Source organism: Oncorhynchus keta, chromosome 2 (genome assembly GCF_023373465.1).
Source record: "Oncorhynchus keta strain PuntledgeMale-10-30-2019 chromosome 2, Oket_V2, whole genome shotgun sequence".
NCBI lineage: Eukaryota > Metazoa > Chordata > Actinopteri > Salmoniformes > Salmonidae > Oncorhynchus > Oncorhynchus keta.
The window spans coordinates 73,077,213-73,099,865 of NC_068422.1; the positions used below are offsets into that span (position 1 = coordinate 73,077,213).

The 22,653-nt window shown below is 44.6% G+C and overlaps 1 protein-coding gene across 1 annotated transcript; it reads right to left on the minus strand.

Annotated features, from left to right (window-relative positions):
- Window positions 1–18,140: 18,140 nt before the first annotated feature.
- LOC118362505 (protein phosphatase 1 regulatory subunit 3E-like) lies at window positions 18,141–19,064 on the minus strand. The gene has a single exon (XM_035742885.2). It carries the CDS (start codon window positions 19,062–19,064, stop codon window positions 18,141–18,143), a length of 924 nt encoding a protein of 307 aa, XP_035598778.2.
- Between the last annotated feature and the right edge of the window lie 3,589 nt (window positions 19,065–22,653).

Sequence of the window (22,653 nt, forward strand, 5' to 3'; positions counted from 1 at the left end):
GCTACCATATGCACCATTATTCACTGTGCCTGACAAGCTTGCATGACACATACATAACCACAATGATACGAACTGAATTAGATTACCTCGACAAAACTGTGTGTGTCCAAATCATGTCTTGAACAGCAGACTGCCAACATACACTATACAAAAAAAAGTATGTGGACACCCCTTCAAATGAGTGGATCCGGCTATTTCAGCCACACCCGTTGCTGACAGGTGTATAAAATCGAGCACACTGCCATGCAATCTCCATAGACAGACATTTGCAGTAGAATGGCATTACTGAAGTGCTCAGTGACTTTCAACATGGCACCATCATAGGATGCCATCCTTCCAACAAGTTTCTGCCCTGCTAGAGCTGCCCCAGTCAACTGTAAGTGCTTTTATTGTGAAGTGGAAATGTCTAGAAGCAACAACGGCTCAGCCACCACGTGGTAGGCCACACAAGCTCACAGAACGGAACTGCCGGGTGCTGAAGTGCGTAGCATACAAAAATCATCTGTCCTCGGTTGCAACACTCACTACAGAGTTCCAAACTGCCTCTAGAAGCAACGTCAGCACAAGAACTGTTCGTTGGGAGCTTCATGAACTGGGTTTCCATGGCCGAGCATCCACACACAAGCCTAAGATCACCTTGCGCAATGCCAAGCGTCGGCTGGAGTGGTGTAAAGCTCGCCGCCATTGGAGCAGTGGAAACGTGTTCTCTGGAGTGATGAATCATGCTTCACCATCTGGCAGTCCGACGGACGAATCTGGGTTTGGCAGATGCCAGGAGAACGCTACCTGCCAGAATGCATAGTGCCAACTGTAAAGTTTGGTGGAGGAGGAATACTGGTCTGGGGTTGTTTTTCATGGTTCGGGCAAGGCCCATAGTTCCAATGAAGGGAAATCTTAATGCTACAGCATTCAATGACATTCTCTCACATATACTCCCTCTCCGGCCTCTAGGTCATCAGGCTGCTGATTATCCTGTCACATCGTCTCGCGCACCAGTTCCTCATGACACTCACCTGGACTCCATCACCTCCTTGCTTATCTTCCCTATATCTGTCACTTCCCTTGGTTCTTTCCTCTGGTGTTATTGACTCTGTTTCATGTTGGTGCCTTGTTTGTGTTTCATGTTTATTGTTTTGTTTATTTATTAAAACACTCACTCCCTGTACTTGCTTCCCGACTCTCAGCGCATTCGTTATACATTCTAGACAATTCTGTGCTTCCAACTTTAAGGCAACAGTTTGGGGAAGGCCCTTTCCTGTTTCAGCAAGACAATGCCCCCATGCACAAAGCGAGGTCCAACACCTTTGGGATGAATTGGAACGCCGACTGCGAGTCAGGCCTAACTGCCCAACATCATTGGCAGACCTCACTAATGCTCTTGTGGCTGAATGGAAACAAGTCCCGCAGCAATGTTCCAACACCTATTGGAAAGCCTTCCCAGAAGAGTGGAGGCTGTTATAGCAGGAAAGGGAGGACCAACTCCAACTTTTGGTCATGTAGTGTACCATGACCACCTAACATGCACATACCTCTGGTGTGTGGGAAGAATCTTGACTCAGTAGTGAATCTTGACTGGGTAGCAAATGTCTCTTGTGATGCAGTTGCTAAGGCTTGATGATAAGTTGATTATTTGAATCAGGTGTGTAGTGTTAGGACAAAAACTAAAATGTGCACCCATTTGGGTCCCCAGGACCAGGACTGCATAGGGATAGAGGTACACTCTAGATCTAGCTGTGGAGGGTTGGCCCAGGGTGCTGTAGGCAGCAGAGGTACTGAAGCTAGCGCTGAGTCAGCCATAATAACATGGGATCTCAATATATACTAAGCATGAATAATTCAACCAGGAGTCATGTGTTGCCATGGGCCTGGCTTGGCAGGATCATTAAACATTCACATGGATGAAAAAACACCTCTTCCTGCAGTAATCGCTCCTATTCAGGTGGCTGGGGTGTCGGGTCTATGCATATTACAGTGTATTCACATCCTGGTTAAAGATGAGCAAAAATGACCGTATAAAATACATCATATAAATACTGAGCTATATTGTATTCTTATAAAAAAAAGGGGAAAACGACATTATTTTATACTAATACAATTCCTCAGAGAAATATTTTTTTTTACCAATCGACGCCAAACCCAGCACTGCGTGCAAAGCACCACATCCAATCCAAGTGCCAATGCCGTTTAGCAAACTCCAGACGTTTACATTTGTTCAATGACATGAAAATAGAGCTCTTTGGCCGCGCACATCAGTGGTGGGTGAGAACGCATGAGCAGAAAATAACCCTGTACCTACTGTATAATATGGTGGTGGATCTTTGATGCTATGGGGCTATTTGGTTCCACTGTTGCTGGGGCCCTTGTTAAGATCAACGGCATCATGAACTTTACCCAGTACGAGGACATTTTTGCCAAAAACCTAGTTGCCTCTGCCAGGAGGCTGAAACTTAGCCCCAAGTGGATCTTCCAGCAAGACAATAACCCCAAGCCCACATCAAAATCCATAAAGAGATAGTTAATTGGCTACAAAATACACATTTTCGTCTCCAGACTTGAAATCCATTGAAAACCTGTGGTTTGAATTGCAGAGGACAGTCCAGCAGACAAAGGATATCAATGATCGGGAAGGATTCTGTATGGAGGAATGGTCTAAGATCCCTCCCAATGTGTTCTCCAACTCATAAAACATTTTACATTTACATTTACATTTAAGTCATTTAGCAGACGCTCTTATCCAGAGCGACTTACAAATTGGTGCATTTTAGAAAAAGGCTCAGTGCCATTATCCTTGCAAGGTGAGATATTGAAAGATACTGAAAACAGGGGTGTCAATAATTTTGATCCCTACCTTTTTTGAGTAAAACATTTGTATTAGTAATTGTATTAATATAAATTCATATAATTTCCTTTTTTTGTTGTTGCACACAATAGACATTAGCATTTAGTATTAGTATTAGTATAGTATTTGAATAATTTATACTGTTTATTTGCTCATCTTTATCAAGTGTGTCAATCATTTCAGACCCCACTCTACATGCATCTGTGCTCTGCATGTTTTAGCAGTAAAGGCCTGCGAGTAACAATCATTTCAGACCCCACTCTACATGCATCTGTGCTCTGCATGTTTTAGGAGTAAAGGCCTGCGAATAACAATCATTTCAGACCCCACTCTACATGCATCTGTGCTCTGCATGTTTTAGGAGTAAAGGCCTGCGAGTAACAATGATTTCAGACCCCACTCTACATGCATCTGTGCTCTGCATGTTTTAGCAGTAAAGGCCTGCGAGTAACAATCATTTCAGACCCCACTCTACATGCATCTGTGCTCTGCATGTTTTAGGAGTAAAGGCCTGCGAGTAACAATCATTTCAGACCCCACTCTACATGCATCTGTGCTCTGCATGTTTTAGGAGTAAAGGCCTGCGAGTAACATTTGCATAACCATCTTTCAAGACAAACACTGAGAAAACCTTCGTAATTATGAGTTGCATGAAATGTATGAGCTTGACGATCATATCTTTTCACATATCTGTCTATTCAACTGCCTAGCATCTAAATATAGCACTGAGGCTGTGGTGGTGCGATAACGTCACACTGCAGGGAGGCACAATCATCAGATGGGCACATTAAGACAGTGGTTATGTCACGCAGCACATTACTTTACGTCTGATTACCGCCCCATGATGAGAGAGTGATAAATGAGGGCACACGCATGCAAGCATGGACATACACACACGGTCACACACACAAGTCACACACACATGCGTCACACAACCACACACACACATATGTGTCACACACCCATACACCCACGCACGCACGCACGCACGCACGCACGCACGCACGCACACACACACACACACACACACACACACACACACACACACACACACACACACACACACACACACACACACACACACACACACACACACACACACACAGACTGATATAGTACTACATTTGAGCATTCCTCATATAAAAAAACGCAGAGCGTTCTATCTTGGTTTAGGGCAATGTGTAATGTTTTATAAATGAAGCTATATCATTTCAAGAACCTTTTAAAATGTATGACAAATAAACGTAAATTCATGTCACACACCAGAACCAGGATTGGAAACACCTGGAATAAGGTATACAAAGTGACCTGCTGGGCCTGTTGTGCAGCTATAAACTAATCAGATTAAACTAATCAGATTCCCAGCAACATGACCCTGCCTAAGCACCACTCCACACTCTCCTTCCCATCTAACTGTGAGCCAGCATAGGTCACTCACCTCTTTGGGGAGAAGCACAGCCTAACTAGGCATGGGGGGAAGCACAAGGGAACGTGACACGAATGTGACACACATGATGCACCAACATACAGTAACGTTATAGACCAGGCCTAGATAATGTGTCATACTGTAGGATTACCCAGGATAACCTTGTTCTACGGACACCCTGAAGGTTCAATAACGTTATAGACCAGGCCTAGATAATGTGTCATACTGTAGGATTACCCAGGATAACCTTGTTCTACGGACACCCTGAAGGTTCAATAACGTTACAGGCCAGGCCTAGATAATGTGTCATACTGTAGGATTACCCAGGAAAACCTTGTTCTACGGACACCCTGAAGGTTCAATAACAACAGTCACTGTACAGTATATATATATATACCATATATATATATATATACCAACACAATCCAATAGTGCACATTCACACATTCAATTAGTTATGTTTAATGAACAATGATAGATGTTGACATTGAGGTATTGGATTGAACCAATATTGTCAATCAATGGTTAAATTTTTTAAATGAAATCCTTGGGCTCCCAAGTGGTGCAGCGGTCTAAGGCACTGCTTGTCAGTGCTAGAGGTGTCACTACAGACCCTGGTTTGATTCCAGGCTGTATCCCAACCGGCTGTGATTGGAAGTCCCACACTGTGGCACACAATTGGCCCAGCGTCGTTAGGGTTTGGCCGGGGTAGGCTGTCGTTGTAAATAAGAATTTGTTCTTATCTGACCTGCCTAGTTAAATAAAAAAATAAAAAATATTGATCTCATCTCCTTCTGATGTGATGAACCACATGACTGAACACTGCCAGGGTTAGAGGTAGGGTTAGGATCAACCCATTCTGTCATATCCATATAGTGGAAAGACACCTTACTGTACTTCATGCTCTGGTTCTACATCAGCTCTCTAAAAAGCTTGTTGCCAAGATGTTTGAAAGAGGAACTTGAATCTGTCATGACCTTATGTCCATGAAGTGAATGGGTGATTTTGGATGGCAGGCTCTCTGTTAATTAAATCCTCTTGAAGCTAGGGGGCACGATTTATATGTTTGGAAAAATAACGTTCCCAAAGTAAACGGCCTATTTCTCAGGACAAGATGCTAGAATATGCATATAATTGACAGATTAGGATAGAAAACACTCTAAAGTTTCCAAAACTGTAAAAATATTGTCTGTGGGTATAACAGAACTGATATTGCAGGCGAAAGCTTGAGGATAATCCAATCAGGAAGAGCCTCTTATTTTGAAACCTCTGTGTTCCTATGCGTGCCTCTCCTCCATTTAAAGGGATATCAACCAGATTCCTTTTTCTGTGGCTTCCCTAATGTATCAACAGTCTTTAGACATAGTTTCAAGCTTTTATTTTGAAAAATGAGAGTGGAGGATCACATTGCGTAAGTGGAGAGGTGGGGGCTCTCAGAGTGAGATGGTGCGCAATTGAGTGAAGCGGCCATTGTTCCTCCCACTGTTATGGAAAAAGATACACACTCGGTTGATATATTATCGAATATATATTTAAAAAACTACCTGAGGAATGATTATAAATAACGTTTGACATGTTTCTGTGGACATTATGAAGACTATTTGGAATTTCCGTCTGCGTTGTCGTGACCTCTCTTTCCTGTGGATTTCTGAACATAACGCGACAAACAAACGTCGGTATTTTGGGTATAAAAATAATCTTTATGGAACAAAATTAACATTTGCTGTGTAACTGGGAGTCTCGTGAGTGAAAACATCCGAAGATCATCAAAGGTAAACGGTTAATTTGATTGCTTTTCTGATTTTCGTGACCAAGCTTCCTGATGCTAAGTGTACATAATGCTATGCTGGGATATCGATAAACTTACACAAATGCTTGGATTGCTTTTGCTGTAAAGCATAATTTCAAAATCTGAGACAACAGGGTGATTAACAAAAGGCTAAGCTGTGTTTCAAAATATTGCACTTGTGATTTCATGAATATGAATATTTTCTAGTGATATTATTTGACTGTTGCGCTATGCTATTCAGTGTTTGCAGACGAAAATGATCCCCCTACACTTGGTAGCGTCAAGAAGTTTTAATATACTCCCTGCTGCTGACTCAATGTGATTTTTTTGTGATGTCTATTCGGATTCCCATTAGATGTTGAAGAAGCAGCAGCTATTCTTCCTGAGGTCCACACAAAACATAGACCATGTCCCATCTGCTCCTGCTCCTCCCCTCCGGCATACGACGTCACCAGAGTACTAACCATTGGTCCTGGGATTCATCATTACGCACACCTGGCACTCATCATTACACACACCTGTTAATCATTATGATTCACACCTGGACTCCATTATCTTCATCATGCTTCCCCTTTATATGTGACTCTCCCATGTTCACCCACCAGTTGGTATTGTTGTTGTGTATCAGAATTCTGCCTTATGTTAGTGTCATGTTCTTGGTTATTAAAACGTATCACCTGCTTCCGACTCACCACCCCATCATTACAGAATACCAACTCAAAATATGGAAGCAGCACGACAACTGGACATCTCCCAGATAAACGATGAACAAGGTTACTTTCTTCATCAACACCATGATCAGCTGGCTCAACTGGAGAAGGCCACGGAAGATGTTCTCCGTAGTCTACAATGTCTCAACAGTGGAGGATATTCTAGAACCAGTCTACCCAACAAGTCAGCAGACCAGCCCATCCAGCAACCCGCTCAGGTCAGCGATGCCCATCTATCCCTCCCGGAGAAATATGACGGGACACCATCCAAATGCTGTGGCTTCCTACGTCAATGCTCCCTCTATTTCGCACATCAAATGGGAGCCCCCACCACCTAGAGGTCTAAGGTTGCTATGGTTATTTCTCTGCAGACTGGGCAGGCATTGGAACGGGCTGGTTGATAGGAGGAGCTTGAGTCTTATGAGGGGTTCATGGCTCTGTTTTAAATGTATTTTTGATTAAATATATTTTCGATCATGAGCTTCTGCTTCAGCTCCAGCAGGGGAATCAGATGGCTGCTGAGTATGCGCTTACCTCCCGGACAGTAGCAGCTTTCAGTGGATGGAATGAGCTGGCGCTCAGCACGTTATTTAGAAGAGGTCTGTGCGAGAAGGTCCAGATGGAAATGGCCTGCCTAGATGACAACCTCACCCTGGACACACTCATTGCGATGGACATCTGTCTGGATATCCTCCTCCTGGAGTGCCTGTATCTTCATCGCTTCTCTCCCTTGTTTAGCGAGTGTTTGGGATCAGAGCCTGAACCCATGGAGGTAGGGCTCACATGCCTTCCCGCAGCTGGGGCTCTGTCTGTACTGTGGCCAGGGAGGGCACAAGCACCAGTGGTGTCCGTTACTTCAGAATCTGGGCTCCACTAGAGCAGAAGGACAGTCACAGGATGTTACATCCCCTGGACCAGGTGTGAGTATTCCATCTTCCTGTTAGACTCTTTGTAGTACCCATCACTCTGGCTGACTGGCCCTCATGCCCTGTGTCGACAGCTTTAGCGGATTCTGGCTCTACTTACCTGCTCTCCTCTCCTTTTCCGGTTCAAGGTCTTGACTGTCTGCCTCTAGGATCCGGAACCATCACACACATCCTCCTCACCTTGGAGCCCATTCACCAAGAAAACATCCCCTTCATCACCAGGTCATAAGATCATCCTCGGCCTACCTTGGCTTCAGCGCCATAACCCTACCATCTCATGGTCGGGATGAGAATCACCAACAGGTCACCTGAATGCCGGAGGACCTGCTTCCCTGTCCCCTGTGGTTCCACGTCAGTTGAGAGTCCTGTGGTTGCCCTCCTGCCCAACATCCGGGAGAAATATCAGGATCTACGGGAGGTATTCTCCAAGACCCGCGCTACCTGCCTCCCTCGTCATCGCCCCTGGGACTGTGCCATTTACCTGTTGTTCTGGTGCTACTCTGCGCAGACTCATCTACTCTCTGTTGGTGGCTGAGACCCAGGCCATGGAGGACTACATTCAAGAGGCGCTCCAACAGGGTTTCATCCGCAGGTCCACGTCCCCTGCGTCAGCTGGTTTCTTCTTCGAAGCCAAGAAAGATGGAGGATTATGCCTTTGAATCGATTACCGTGGACTCAATGACATTACCACGAAGTGTCGGTACCCTCTCCCGTTGGTGCTGTTAGCCATCGAGCAGCTCCGCGGGGCCCGGTTCTTCACCAAACTGGCCCTGCGGAGTGCCTACAATCTAATTCGCAACCAGGAGGGGATGAGTGGAAGACGGCGTTCAGCATGATGTTTGGTCACTACGAGTACTTGGTTATGCCTTTTGGCTTAACGGTTTCCCAACTTTTACCACCGCTTCATCAGGAGCTTCAGCGCTGTCGCCGCCCCTCTCACCTCCCTCCTCAAGGGTGAGCCTTGTAGGTTGGTTTGGTCTCCAGCAGCTGACGAGGCCTTTTGTCTCCTCAAGGGGTGTTTCACCTCCGCCCCCTTGCTAAAACACCCAGATCCCACGCTACTTTTTAAGGTTGAGGTAGAGGCATCGGAGGTGGGTATGGAGCAGTTTTGTCACAAAGACCGGGGGACCGATTAAAATGGTATCCTTGTGTTTTCTTCTCCAAGAAACTGTCAACGCAGAGGAATTACGACTTTGGTGATCGGGAGCGGTGAAGTTGGCATTAGAGAACTGGAGACACTGGCTGGAGGGCACCAAGGAACCATTCGTCATCCTCACCGACCATCGGAACTTTGATTACTTACAGACAGCGATGAGACTGAATCCGCGCAAAGCCAGATGGGCCCTCTTCTTCACCAGGTTCGACTTCACACTGACCTATTGCCCAGGTTCTATGAACATCAAGGCTGATGCACTGTCCAGTATCTACAATTCGGGAGAGGGTTCTGTCCAGAGGGCACCCATGCTCCCGAGTCGTGGGTCCAGTGGTTTGAGATGTAGATGTGGACATTTGCCAGGAATTGTCCTCCCGCGCGCATCTATTTTCCCACAGGGATAAGGGATTGGCTGCTGACCTGGGCACACACAGTTGTCATCGCTGGACATTCTCGCACCATCCATTCCCTCACTGAGAAATACTGATGGTCCACCTTGGTGCAGGATGTTACGAGGTATGTCAACTCCTGTTCCGTGTGTGCTCAAACCAAGTCCCCCCCGGAATGCTCCAGCAGGGAAGCTCCTGCCGCTTCCCATGCCTCAGCAACTTCGGTGCCATCTATCCATTGACTTTGTTACCTTCCCCCTTCTGAATGTTTCACCACCATTCTGGTGGTAGTGGATAGATGTGCCAAGTCATGTTGATTCAACCCTCTTCCTGGTGTTCCCACTGCTCTCCAGATTGCTGAGGCACTCTTCCAGCAGATCTTCCGGCATTTTGGCCTTCCGGAGGACATCGTCTCAGACCGTGGCCCCCAATTCACATCCCGAGTAAGGAAGGCCTTCTTGGAGAAGCTCGGGGTCATGATTAACCTCATCCGGGTATCGGCCTCAATCTAACGGGCAGGTGGAGAGGATGAATCAGGAGCTAGGGAGGTTCCTGAGGAGTCACTGTCAGAACCGGCAGGATGAGTGGGCACATTTCCTTCCTTGGGCAGAGTACGCCCAGAACTCTCTATGTCACTCCTCCACTGGGTTGACCCCCCTTCCAGTGTGTTTTGGGTTGGCAGTCAGCCCTGGCCCCATGGACCCCAGGCCAGACAGTGGCTCCTGCGGTAGATGGCCGTCCATCATCAGAAGGAACAGGCAGACACTCACCACAGTGAGACCCCTGCGTTCCATCCTGGGTATCGCGACCGACTCTCTACCATGAACCTCCCACTCCACCTGTCTGGAGAAACTGAGTCCCCAGTTTGTGAGGCGTTCAAGGTTCTCCGGGGGTTAATGAGGTGACATGCAGGATACAATTACCCAGTCACTACCGTGTCTCACCCTTGTTTTCATGTCTTCCTTCTCAGGCCGGTGGTTCCTGGTACCCTAGCTGATGCCGTCCTCCATGACACACCTCCACCCCCATGGACATCGAGGGGTACGCTGTCAGAATCCTACTGGACTCCTGATGTCGTGGGGGTCAGCTCGAGTATCTGGTGGACTGGGAGGGGTATGGCCCAGAGGAGCGGTATTGGGTTCCAGTGGAGGACATTCTGGACATCTGTGATTTCCACCTTCATCCACAGACCCGCTGCTCGGGGTCATCCCCCTGGTCGGTGTCATCCTGTGGCTGGAGCCACACATCGGGGGGGGTGCTGTCACGTCTGCTCCTCCCCTCCAGCGTATGACGTCGCCACAGTACTAACCACCGTACTAACGAATGCAACTAATTTAAAAAAGGATAAATACATTATTAATCTTAAACATTCAAGTGCTTTGCCATGTAAACACTTTTAGGCTGTTGCAGCTAAAGAATAATGTTTGTCTCTTCAGTCCTCGTTGTTCCTTGATGTCTTTTATTGTATTTTTTAAAAATAGATTGTACTTCTAGCCTGAGGTAGAAGAGAATAACGTAGTCATTGCTCTATACAGTATTGTCTCCCAGCCTCTGTTTTGGACTTGGACTATGCAGAGACGCCTGATTGCTTTTCTTGTGGGTATATATGGGTTTTTGAGCTGATTTAACAGGCTGAACAGATCATTTCATTACTTTCAGCACATCAATACTTCTTACAAAGAGCAGCACTGATGCAGTCACTGTCACCCACCCTGAGCCAGCTCCCCTCTGGAATACACCTCGACATGTTTAACATCAGAAGCTTCCATTAAAGAACTGTCTATCCATGATATGGCAGATATAGCTTTTTCAATAACATGATGGTCAATATCAAAGGCTGCACTGAAATCTAATTGTACAGCTCCCACAATCTTGTTATTATCAATTTCTTTCAGCCAATCATTAGTCATTTGTGTCAGTGCAGAACATGTTGAGTGTTCTTCCCTATAAGTGTGCTGAAAGTCAGTCAAATTGTTCAGAGAAACAGCATTGTATCTGGTCAATCAAAAAAATCCATAAGTTTGCTAAGAACTGGCAGCAAGCTGATTGGTCGGCTGTTAGAACCAGCAAAGGAAGCTTTACCATTTTTGGGTAGCAGAATGACTTTTGCTTCCCTCCAGGACTGTGGAAAAACACTCTCCAAAACACTCGTCTGCTACCATCGCTGTAATCTAGGTTGTCAATGTAGCCCCAACTGTTTGGCTGCTCTGTTTGTCTGGTTCTCTGACTACTTGTGTTCTGATGTGGTCCGCCAGACACTGCTGACTGATACACACTGAGTCAGAGCAGGCTAGGCTGGAGTATAATAACATTATCAATCATATAGTGATAGTGATGAATGTTTAGCTTGGTGGACGATTGCCATAAAACAACGTTCCAAACTCAGTTTATTCACATCAACTCAAAGGGGTGAGCTGGAGGTTACCTGTGACAAATTAGACTCATGTGTTCTTTAAGCTATTTCAAAAAAGGACTGTGTACCCAAACCGACCTCTACACCCATTCCACACACTCTTGGATGTCATCGAGAATCAGAACTGAGCTTTTCTAACTGCCCCTTTACATTTAGGAGAGAGGAGACTGCACACACACACACACACACACACACACACACACACACACACACACACACACACACACACACACACACACACACACACACACACACACACACACACACACACACACACACACACACACACACACACACACACACACACACACACACACACACACACACACACACACACACACACAGGTATAGTTCTTGTCTGGCAAAAAACCAAGACAGCTTGACTGTTTCCTCAGTGTATACCCCTTCTACCACCATTCTCCCTCTCTTCTCTCGCGTCCTCCCTCTACCCTCATCATTAGTTTGTGATTAGCAAAAATGACAGGGGCTGAGGCCTCAGTTCAATGTGTCCTCCTTCCTATCTAACTGGGTCAGAGTCAAGGGAATCAAGGATGGATATGGTACCTTATTTTATGGCATAATTACTACTGTATTAACTACAGTAAAGATTGGACCTAGTCTTTCAGTATTAAGATCCTGTCCTATAGTCTTTCACTATTAAGATTCCATCCTATAGTCTTTCACTACTAAGATTCCATCCTATAGAGTATTTTACTATTAAGATTCCGCCCTATAGAGTATTTCACTATTAAGATTCCATCCTATAGAGTCTTTAATCATTAAGATTCTGTCCTATAGAATGGTGCTACAGAGCAATCAATTTTTTGAGAGGAAACTAGTCGATGGAGAGCTAAATGCAATCTATTATTGAACAGATCAATGACTAGCTAATGTCATGGTAATATCATATGGCTGTAACTGGAACTCTGTGTGCCCTTGCATATAAAATGAAGACATTATAAGAATATGCCCATCCATCAAAATTGAAAAAGTCAAGGACACCAAGAGTACCTGTTCTCTGTTGTACAGCCTACATGTTAGAGACAAAATTGTGCCTGAAGCCAACCCTCCTGATCACAAGAGATCCCTCAACCTGTCCTCCTGCCCCCCAAAAACACCCATCGAACCCCACTCCCACCGAGAACACTGAGGGGCATGCCAACAGAGCTGATCAATTCACAAGGACATGTGTCTCGTCATGACTGCGGCGAGGGGCTGGGTGGCTGACCACGGCAGCGCAGCAAGACATGTTATGGCCTACAGGAGTAAGGCCCTGTGTGGATTAGGCGGTCGTCTGATAAATGAGCCAGTGGGCTCAGAGCAGACAGACAGCAGTGGAGCATTCAGAGGAGAAAATGAGATCTCTCATAATACAATCAAAATCACACCCTGCAGGGAAATGAATCTGTAGAGCTTTGTATTTAACCTGTGTCATCTCAGAGGATACAGTGACATTGATTCTAGTTGAGTTAATAAAGCTATTGTAATGAAACGTTAAGGTAAATGGTTATTATAAACTGGTTGGTTAGAGCACTGAATGCTGATTGCCTGACAGCCATGGTATATCAGACTGTATACCACAGGTATGACAAAACATGTATTTTTACAGCTCTAATTACGTCAGTAAATAGTTTATAATAGCAAGAAGGCACCTTGGGGGTTTGTGGTATATGGCCAGTATACGATGGCTAAGGGCTGTGTCCAGGCACTCCTCGATGCGTCGTGCTTAAGAACAGCCCCTAGCCGTGGTATATTGGCCATATACCACACCACCTAGTGTCTTATCGCTTAACTATACCATATAGTTATCATATAGAAAACTACAACACGTTTTCATTTCCCATCACATAGGCCTTTATTACCGTTGTTTTAATAAAATATAGGCTACATTACAAACTCACCATAAAAATAACAGGGGTACTTCCGCCGTGCATGCAAACAGCTAGAATACAGTGATAAACATTAGCGCCAAACAACACGCCAGACACCAAGACACATCAACACAGACAGATGATGGATTGCAGTACTAAGGTTTGCATAGGTTCAAAGGAAGAATACTGATAACCTTATAGGTCAAACCAAGGGAAATTCACTTCCTCCACTCCACATATGAGTAAAGTGAACTTGATTTGAACTATTTCAGATGTATAACATTTCACAGTGAGAGAGAAAGCTGTGTATGAAACATGGAGAACATCTTGGTTAGTAGCATTTCACAGGAATACGTGTAAAGTCGGAAGAGCCATACCAAACCAAATCATGCCTCTTTTCCTAGCTTTTCTACTTTCCTACTCAAAGTGCACTATGAACTTTGAGTAGCTCAATATTACAATCATTAGTCACTCCTTTCAGATGTTTCAGATACTCAAAAGTGTATGTTGTCTTCAGTGGCATGAATGCAACTCTTTAGCCAAAAGATTCCCTCAGCTTAGTCCCAGTACATACTGTCCAGTATGATTTGACTGCTCAACCTATTATCACATGTTGATCAACCTACCATAACATCCCTTCACAGCTTAGACCTCTTATGTGTTCATTTCCGTATGAACTTTAAACATAAGGCAATGGAACCATCTTTAGTTACACCTTATACAATAACCCTATCATTCCTGGGACCACACCCGCATTTTGGCACAAGGTTCAGTGGCGTATCGGAGTTTTAAAGGACATTTCCTGAAATTCTATTTTGTTCAGATCGTTTTTATATTGGATTGCTATTGTACATGTATATTTGGAGTTACTTTGTAGTTCTGAGTTGGGTATGCATCCACCGCTTGCAATCCTGTTTTTGAAATGCTAATGATAATATGGTAGCAGAAAGACATTCAATATGCGACACATAAAAACAGATAAACATCAGCTAGTGATCATAAAATGTGGTTACATTGTGTTGACAAACCCCATACTGTCTGTTTCTGGAAGCCTTTCATCCTTCCCCTATAAAACATCTTTACCTCCATGACATATTCACAAAGTTAAATGTTTGAAATGATTAAATGATTGAAACAATTCACGAGTGAAATCATACTGTACTACATGTACACTTATTGAGTGGAATATTTACAGTTAACAGAAATCATAAGCAAAAGCTACATGAGGAAAAATAACCATTATATTTCATCAGACTTAAGAAGATAAAACCATCTCTGACAAGGCGTGACATCTTGTTAACCACAGTAGTCTTTGTGGAGATACAGCTGCCGTGTGTGGAACTCACTGACTGCACAGACTAGCATGCTTCTGAACATAGTGAGGCCAACCAGCTGTCAACCAATGGTCATGTCTCAACTCAAGAGTGGGCTGCACAATTAATCGAATTCACGTCGAAATCACATATTGACATGTGCAATATCCATATTGCAAAAGAACCATATCATATGCAATATTTTTGAAACGCATCTCAGCCTTGAGTAACTTCAGGTTTTAGAGTTAACGTTTTTTCCTCCTCTTGCGGCTGCTTCGCACACACACTAAGCCTCGCCCCCTGTCACTCAAACAGCGCCGTTCCTCCCCCTCGCTGTTAGATGATTGACTATAAATTTGCATGTTGTTCCGTTTGGTCAACGGAGTCAACAAATTGTTCCAAAACAAGAACGATGCTGCTTTCCACTTGCTTCTTAATATAATTCAATATATTTCTATAATTCAAACAGTTCACCCAAATATTTTGATCTTCATCACACTTCATATCGCATAGCCATATTTGTTAAAAATAAAAATCGCTGTTAGATGTTTTTGCCAATATCGTGCAGCCCAAGAGGTCGGTTAATGTCATGGTGGACGTGCGACTATAAATTTGGTTATTTTGTTCAAACCAGGCTCTACGGATTTCCCATGGTGATATTGGAAAGAGCCAACCGCTGGACTCTGGAAACCAAACCACTCTTCTAAATTGTTTGAGTCATTTGGACATGCTCAGTGGTCACATTAGTAGTCCATTTTCCATTTTCAATGTCAAGGGTTGAATAGTCTGGCCAAGCTCCTGCCAAGTCCTGGTTCATGTAAACACAGGCTTTTCTTACTGACCACCATAGCCAGACAGTAACTAACTATATTACATAACTACATCTGTTAGTCTCAGAGATGCACTCCATTTTCTAAACAGATACATCTCCAAGTTGCTGATCTCTCAGAGGCGTCCTAATAAAAACGAAATATTGATTCATTCCAAGCATTCCTGTCATAGAAAACTCCCAAAAATTATAACCCAAATAAATACAAACTCGAATGTAAACATGCTGTACATCCAGTACACAAAGACAAACCATTTGTGTAATGTGGGCGGTTGAGTTACATAACCTAAGTTTAGTTTGCCATCCATCCATAATGAGGTCTCTCACCTCATGTCAGGGGTGTCAAAGACAACCAGGTGAGAGGAGTTCCTTATTAGTTATTGACCAGTTAATTCATCAATCAAGTACAAGGGTGGAGTGAAAACCCGCCGACACTCGGCCCTCAGTGGAAGGAGTTTGACACATGCATTATGCGATGCCAATGAGCCCACAAATGAGTTCAGCATGAAGCACCAGTGCAATAGCATCAACTGTACGATATGTGCTCCTACCAAACACTGCTCTTTTCTATATCATCAGCCAAGTCTAACATTACGACTTTGAAATCAGTAAAAGTAGTTCAGATGCTGTCATCACCATAGTTCTACTGTAAAATACAACATTGCACAGTGGAAGTTATTTACAAAATACTGACAATGAAATGCTACTGTTTTACTGGACTGGGTGTGTTTTAAAAAATGGCATGAGTTTGACTATTTTGGTATTTCATAAAAAAATAATGTTTTGTTTTGTTCAACCTGAATAAAAGGAGAAAAACCTGGATTTTTTGGAAGATCGTCAGGTCTGCACTCTAGAAACGATCTGAGGTAAATGTATCATTTTCCACAGCAACAGTTGCATTTCAGGTCCAACAAGGAACAGAAACAAAAGTCCAACAGTATCTGTTTATCATTGCGTAATAACAGTTATAAAATTGAGTAATATCCATGTGGATACTGTATGAGTGAGGCAGTGGTGACTGACTCTGCAGTGGACCTTAGGGTTAGAGCTATCCTCAACTATTGTTTACAAGACACCTGGTGAATTATTGTGACTGGTTGAGATCAAGAGTGTAACAACAGGAATGTTGTAAAATATCACCTGTAATGCCATTAAGTTTAGGCAGATCTGTGATTAGTGGTGCTGGAAAACAATTAGACACATACAGACTGCACTGCAGAGACAAATCTAGTATAAGATCCTGAACAAAATGTTCCGTACAATAGTTTTTTGGGTCCAATATACATGTCCTCTAGTTTAAAATAATGCATATAGCATATGCATTATTTGGCATTTGAGAGTGGTAAAGATCCACATGTTATTATGTTAAATGTTTGGGGGTTATACCAGAGCATCCTAATAGGCTAGCCTACTGCTAGACTGTAGGGCTCCACTCTGACCCACAGTCTACTCTCCTGCTATTGGTTACCATCCTCTGGAGAAAAAATGATGGTGCATTTATAACCAGCGAACAAGGCTCGTGGGATGATTTCCTTTTTCTAACATCATCTCGTTGAGCAGTGTTATAGAGAGGGTTTAATAATTTCCACAACATTTAAATATTCATGTTCAAATAGTTATAAAACTCAATACACCCAATATTGATCAGGATAAACACACAGCAGCGTTCCCCGTTAGTTATAAGGGGTATTATAAGGCATATCCAAGAAGATAAAAAGATGAGGAATTGGTAAGATAAATTACAATTTGATATTTCCTTTGTTGGTCCAGTACGAATATTGTTGTGACTGGGCCTCGGCCTGTCCCATCCACTGGAGTTTTCAGATGAGAGAGAATCGGATTGAAATCCGGCATGACGGGTACACAGGGGGATGCACGTGAGCACAGTCCTATGCTATCGGAAATAAACAAAGATAAGACGTGCGGGAAGCTGTCTTAGAATTTTTCATAACCATTTTCCTCCGTTTTGTTAAGCAGTCGTTGACAGTTAAGACATCGCACAAGATGTTTAATAAAATAGTCAAAGGTGGGGATGGAATCGAGCATCGCTGCGTTTTAGATAGTGATGCTTAAATGGGGTATATTCCTGGCACGTTTTCAATGGCACGTGTCATTACATAAGAGTATAGTTGTGCCACACCAAAGGGCACAGGACTACAAAGCTCCCAACACCAAGGCTAATTATCATACAGCAGATTTACCTCCCGCGCCGGACACATAATAAAGGGCTTGTCTTTCAATCCAGTCAAATCTGTCAAACATGATGACATGAAACAAAACCATTGTGACCGTGGTGGGGGGAAAAATGTAAAAAAAATGACTGAGTTTACAGCTGGACACGGCGGTTGGATCATTAACACAATGTGTAGATGCTAAAGTCGATGGTAGCCCTATTCTTCATTATGGTGAAGCGGTGCCCGTTGAGAGATTGCGTGCTTTACACACACAGTGCGCCGGTGAGAACGCCAAGGGCGCATGCAGGTTAGATGAAGTGAATCCAGCCATCCTCCCACTCACGGGGTGGAGAAATCTTAAACCTGTGGCGTCGCACTTTGTAGTTGAACCCGTTATTATTGTCCCAATACTCATCTCCACCAACGCAGTATCTTATGGCAAACTGGAATGTGCCTCCGCTCTCCAGAAACGTTGTTGGGGTGATTATCTTAAAGGAGAATTTGTCTGTCACGCCGTTGCTTGATTCTGGGACATATGATGCCAGACTGTCCATGAAGGTTATCCAGTTGTTGATTGAGAACCTCAAATAGACACTTTTCTCGAAAGCCATGTTCAAAACCCGCACGACGCCCGACAGACTGAACTCGTCGGCTTCAGCACACTCCAACAACACTTTCACTTCTTTCACTTTCTCAGTAAAGCCTGGTAGGGTCCCGGGGTTCTTGAATTGCAGCTCCATAAAAATGGACTGGGTGGTCGGTGCCCTGGGGAACTTGTCAAAGGGGTTCAGGTGGAGGGGACCCCTGTCGAATGTGGCCATTATGCGCTCTGGCACATCGGGCATGTCTGTGTCATTGAAGTGCTTCACAGAGGTGAGCTCCAGACCCAGAGAGTCGGCGAAACGGACCTTTTTCTGGCTGCAGGGACTCCGGCTGCGGGAGATCTCAAGCTTCGCTCTCTCTATGGGGGTCGGCAGAGACTTGCACCTCCGGCGCAGGTTCGGACTCTGCGGGGGTTTGAGGAAGGATTCCCGGCCTCTTGGTCTCTCATCCACCACATGGTGCATCTCGATGGGCTCGCTGGTTCCGTTCAGCTCCATCCCCTCCACGTCTTCTAGTCTCGGGTCTGCTGCCAAGCTCCCGAACAACCCAGCTATGCAGCTGTAGTTCCTCGTGAGGCAGTTCTTGGGAGGCAGCATGACCACGATAGAGCGCACAGCCTCGGTTTCCATAAAGCGGGAGAGTCGCTGGTCTTTAGTCGAAGTCGTCGTGATCAGAGGCACTGAGAAAGAAACACACCGTCAGGTGTAAGAGATAAACACACGTATAGGCGCCGTAGTACCACGTCAGACTCTGACACTGCGCATTTCTGAACCAATAAACCAAGCTTCTACAAGTGCAGCTAGAACAACGCACCACAAAAACCAGACATGCCTTCCTAACGTCACTTTAGATTTCATTCACAGGCATACAAATTCGTTCATTATGAAAGAATATGAAATATGGGATTCCCGTATCACTGTGGACATTTCCAGCAGCATGGCCCAGTTAATGTGTGTGTGGCTGAGCTTACAGTGCACATAAAACTAGGGGACCGAGTGAGAGACATGACATTACAGTCATCAGGTTTGTGCCTGGCTGGACCACGATGTTCCAAATAGCACGTCCCATTTCTTGCCTGACGACTCATCCTGCTATATCGATTGCTTCATGGAGAAGAAACGTGAGTGGGCGTGGCGTTTGGGTGGAGCGATGTGGATGGGCTGCTTGGCAATCTCATATTGGCCATGAGCCAAAAACGCATAACTTCATTTCTCTTTTTTTTTTTATACCGAAACAGAGGTGAGTGCCCACTTTGTTATTGTTTCAATCAAGGACTCTAGCTTTGAGAGTATACTCTAGATACCTGTAAATAATTTACATAATGTAAATGAGTAGGCCTATGTAAAGGACGTCACACTGCTTGCGAGTACCACGGTCGTCAATAAGCGTCAATAGTCGGCGCAAGTGGGGACAGTTCAGGTTGAGGATTTTCCCACATACCCATGTGCTACAGCTACTGTAGCCATACTATGAAGCATTGGCCAATCTGAATCAGTGCTAGACTTGGGTAGGAGCTCACCGGAGCTCAGTACCAGCACCTCAAATGTTCTACTGCTCGAGCTCATTTTATAGAATATTAGCTCAAAAGTGTTGTGCAGCTCGTGCACCTAAATATAACTAAATATAAACAGTACTGCCACCTAAAATGAATACCTGAACCTATTTCAATCAAAGTCAAGCACTGACCTGAATCAAATTCACTTAGGCCCATGCCCACTATTTTATAGCCTTACGTTATACAATATATATTATAATACTGTTATAATAGGCTATTTTGGATCATATTGTATAGGACAGTTTACTATAGATTACATACATTTGAGTCTTAATTATAGATATTGAATGAAATAGCAACATAGTGGACAGACACCATGCTGTAAATCAAGAATTGTAACAAGCAAGCAAATCCAGGTCTAGAAATTGTTACATTTTCTTAGATAACATGGAAATGAGCAATACCTGTCAACTGCAATTTGTTTTCTCACGCCCCCTCCTCCCATTTTCCTCTTCGTTTCCCCTGCGTCACTGAGCGCCCTGTTGTAGCGGAGTTGTCACGGCAACGACTTTCTATCTCTTCTCCAAACACCTCGTGGGCCAAGCACATCTTTGACTTTGTTTGAGGGCGTCTCCTGCAAAACTGTAATAAATATTTGATGACTATTCTATGTTACTGCCTATTAAGTTGAATGTAAAAACCTCAAGGAGCAAATGCTTGGATGGTATTGCTGAGGAAAATGTCGAACTCGATCCCCTTTAATGGTAAGTTGTCTCTTTTACAGCCTTGCTTCTGGCTTCAGGTAACAGAACACGCTTCCTACTTCAGTTGCTAACGTTAGTAGCTAGGCAGAAATGTGAGGTTCTCTTGCTAGCTAGCTAGAATGTTTATGAATCCATTTAATGGACAGGTTTTGTAAACAGGGTCAATACGTTTGTTAACACTGAGTTAACATGTCATAAAGTTGACGTTAAAGGCTACATGTCTTCAGATATCTTACAAATAGTTTTGCTTACAATTAATTATAGGTTTCTTGCTGTTTGTGTATCTCCACTTTTACCAACGAGCCTACAAGATGAGTGCCGAATTAGGGATGCTTTTTCACTCAACAGATTTCACCCTGAAAGGCTCATCTTAGAATGGTCAAATTCAAGGAATGGGATCAGGCGCCTGTAGAAGTGGCTGAAGACAGAAGTGTGGCAGTCGAGTACACAGGATGGGACCAGAGCTGCCAACTACCCAACAGGGGCCATGTCGATGCCCTTTTGGATATCAGCGATGATACCTCATCCAAAGAGCAGGAGCCATTTGAGTTTATCTGTCTCTCCAGATGGGGGAAGCTGTAAGTAATCACTGTGGTTACACTTTTATTTTTTGGCTAGATTGTGAATGGTATCCAGCCATGTCACATTAGGCACCAGATACACACTCCAATTACATGTGAGTTAAGACAAAGTGAAAGTGTCAGTATGTTTATTCACTGTTTATAACTACATTCAATCTCAGAAATAATCTTAAAAGGTCAAACCTAATTTTCTCTAAGTTGCAATACACTGATTAAAATGTAATTACGTTTCCCTTAATGCTGTTGTGTTCGTTGTTGAGACAGATCCGGGGCTGGGGCAGAACTACTCCACTTGGCTGCCTGGTTCAGACCCAGAGGAGAGGAAAGAGGGTCAAGACTGGAGACACAGACCACCACTGCCACCTGTGTGTGGACCTTGTGAAGTTCTCGGTTCCCCTTGACTCTGAGTCCAGCATAACCCACTCCCCTGAGTCCTTCTGGGACTCCACCCTGGACCCATGGGAGAACCCCCGTCCACAACCCTGGGAGACTTCTTGAACAGACTCCACAGTCAAACCTCTAACATCTCTTCAGAGGAGTCCCCACCAGAGTCCTTCAGGTACCTTCAGAAAGCCACACAGCAATTGACACTCCAAGACAAGATGGTGGAAGACAAAGCTGGGTGTGTGAGATCAGTGACTCACTGCTGGTCTCTACCCCCTACCAGGGTCACGACCACTCAGCCTCAGAGTGTCCCATGACGCTGATCATCAACAGCTTCAACATCCTACCACCCGTGAAGGTCTCCCAGTCCAGACACCCTAGGGTCACCAGCCAACTCCGGAGGGAGGAGGCCGGCCCGGGGCGCAGTGCCTCAGATGGGGAGACCGCAGCGGCTGGGTCAGACAGTGTCACGCCTGCCTGGGAGAGCGGAGGTGGTGTGGAGAGCCAGCAGTCGCCACCTGTTGTCTGCTTTCAGCATCCCCATCCCCAAGAGATGTGCCATACCCTCAGCACTGTCAGATCCTCTACCCCGTGCCACCTACCCCCTGGACAGACACATCAGACAGGATCCCCGGACCAGCAGTGCTCACAGACTACTTTGGACTGAAGACCAAAAATTCTGAAGCGTGCAGAGCCCCAACTGCCCATTCTGTTTGGGAACTGGGTGCCCATCCCAGCCTCTGCACAGAGACTACTCTGAACAGAGACTGTTAATTTGCACTCCATACTCTCTCCCAACCCAAAACTCAAGTCTTTGTGGGTTTGTGATTAAAAATAAGCTTTCTGTGAAATATCTTCATATCTTTTACATGACACTGATGACGAATTCAACTTGGTCGTTTTAAACTACATGGAATTGACATGAGTTTACAGATTGCTGTTAGTTCTATTTGATTTATATGCTATACCACCTCAGCCTCATTGTATAACCAGT

Bases quoted from the DNA above. Each gene is read 5' to 3' on its own strand.
- LOC118362505 (XM_035742885.2), bottom strand. From the start codon at position 19,064: ATGGAAACCGAGGCTGTGCGCTCTATCGTGGTCATGCTGCCTCCCAAG.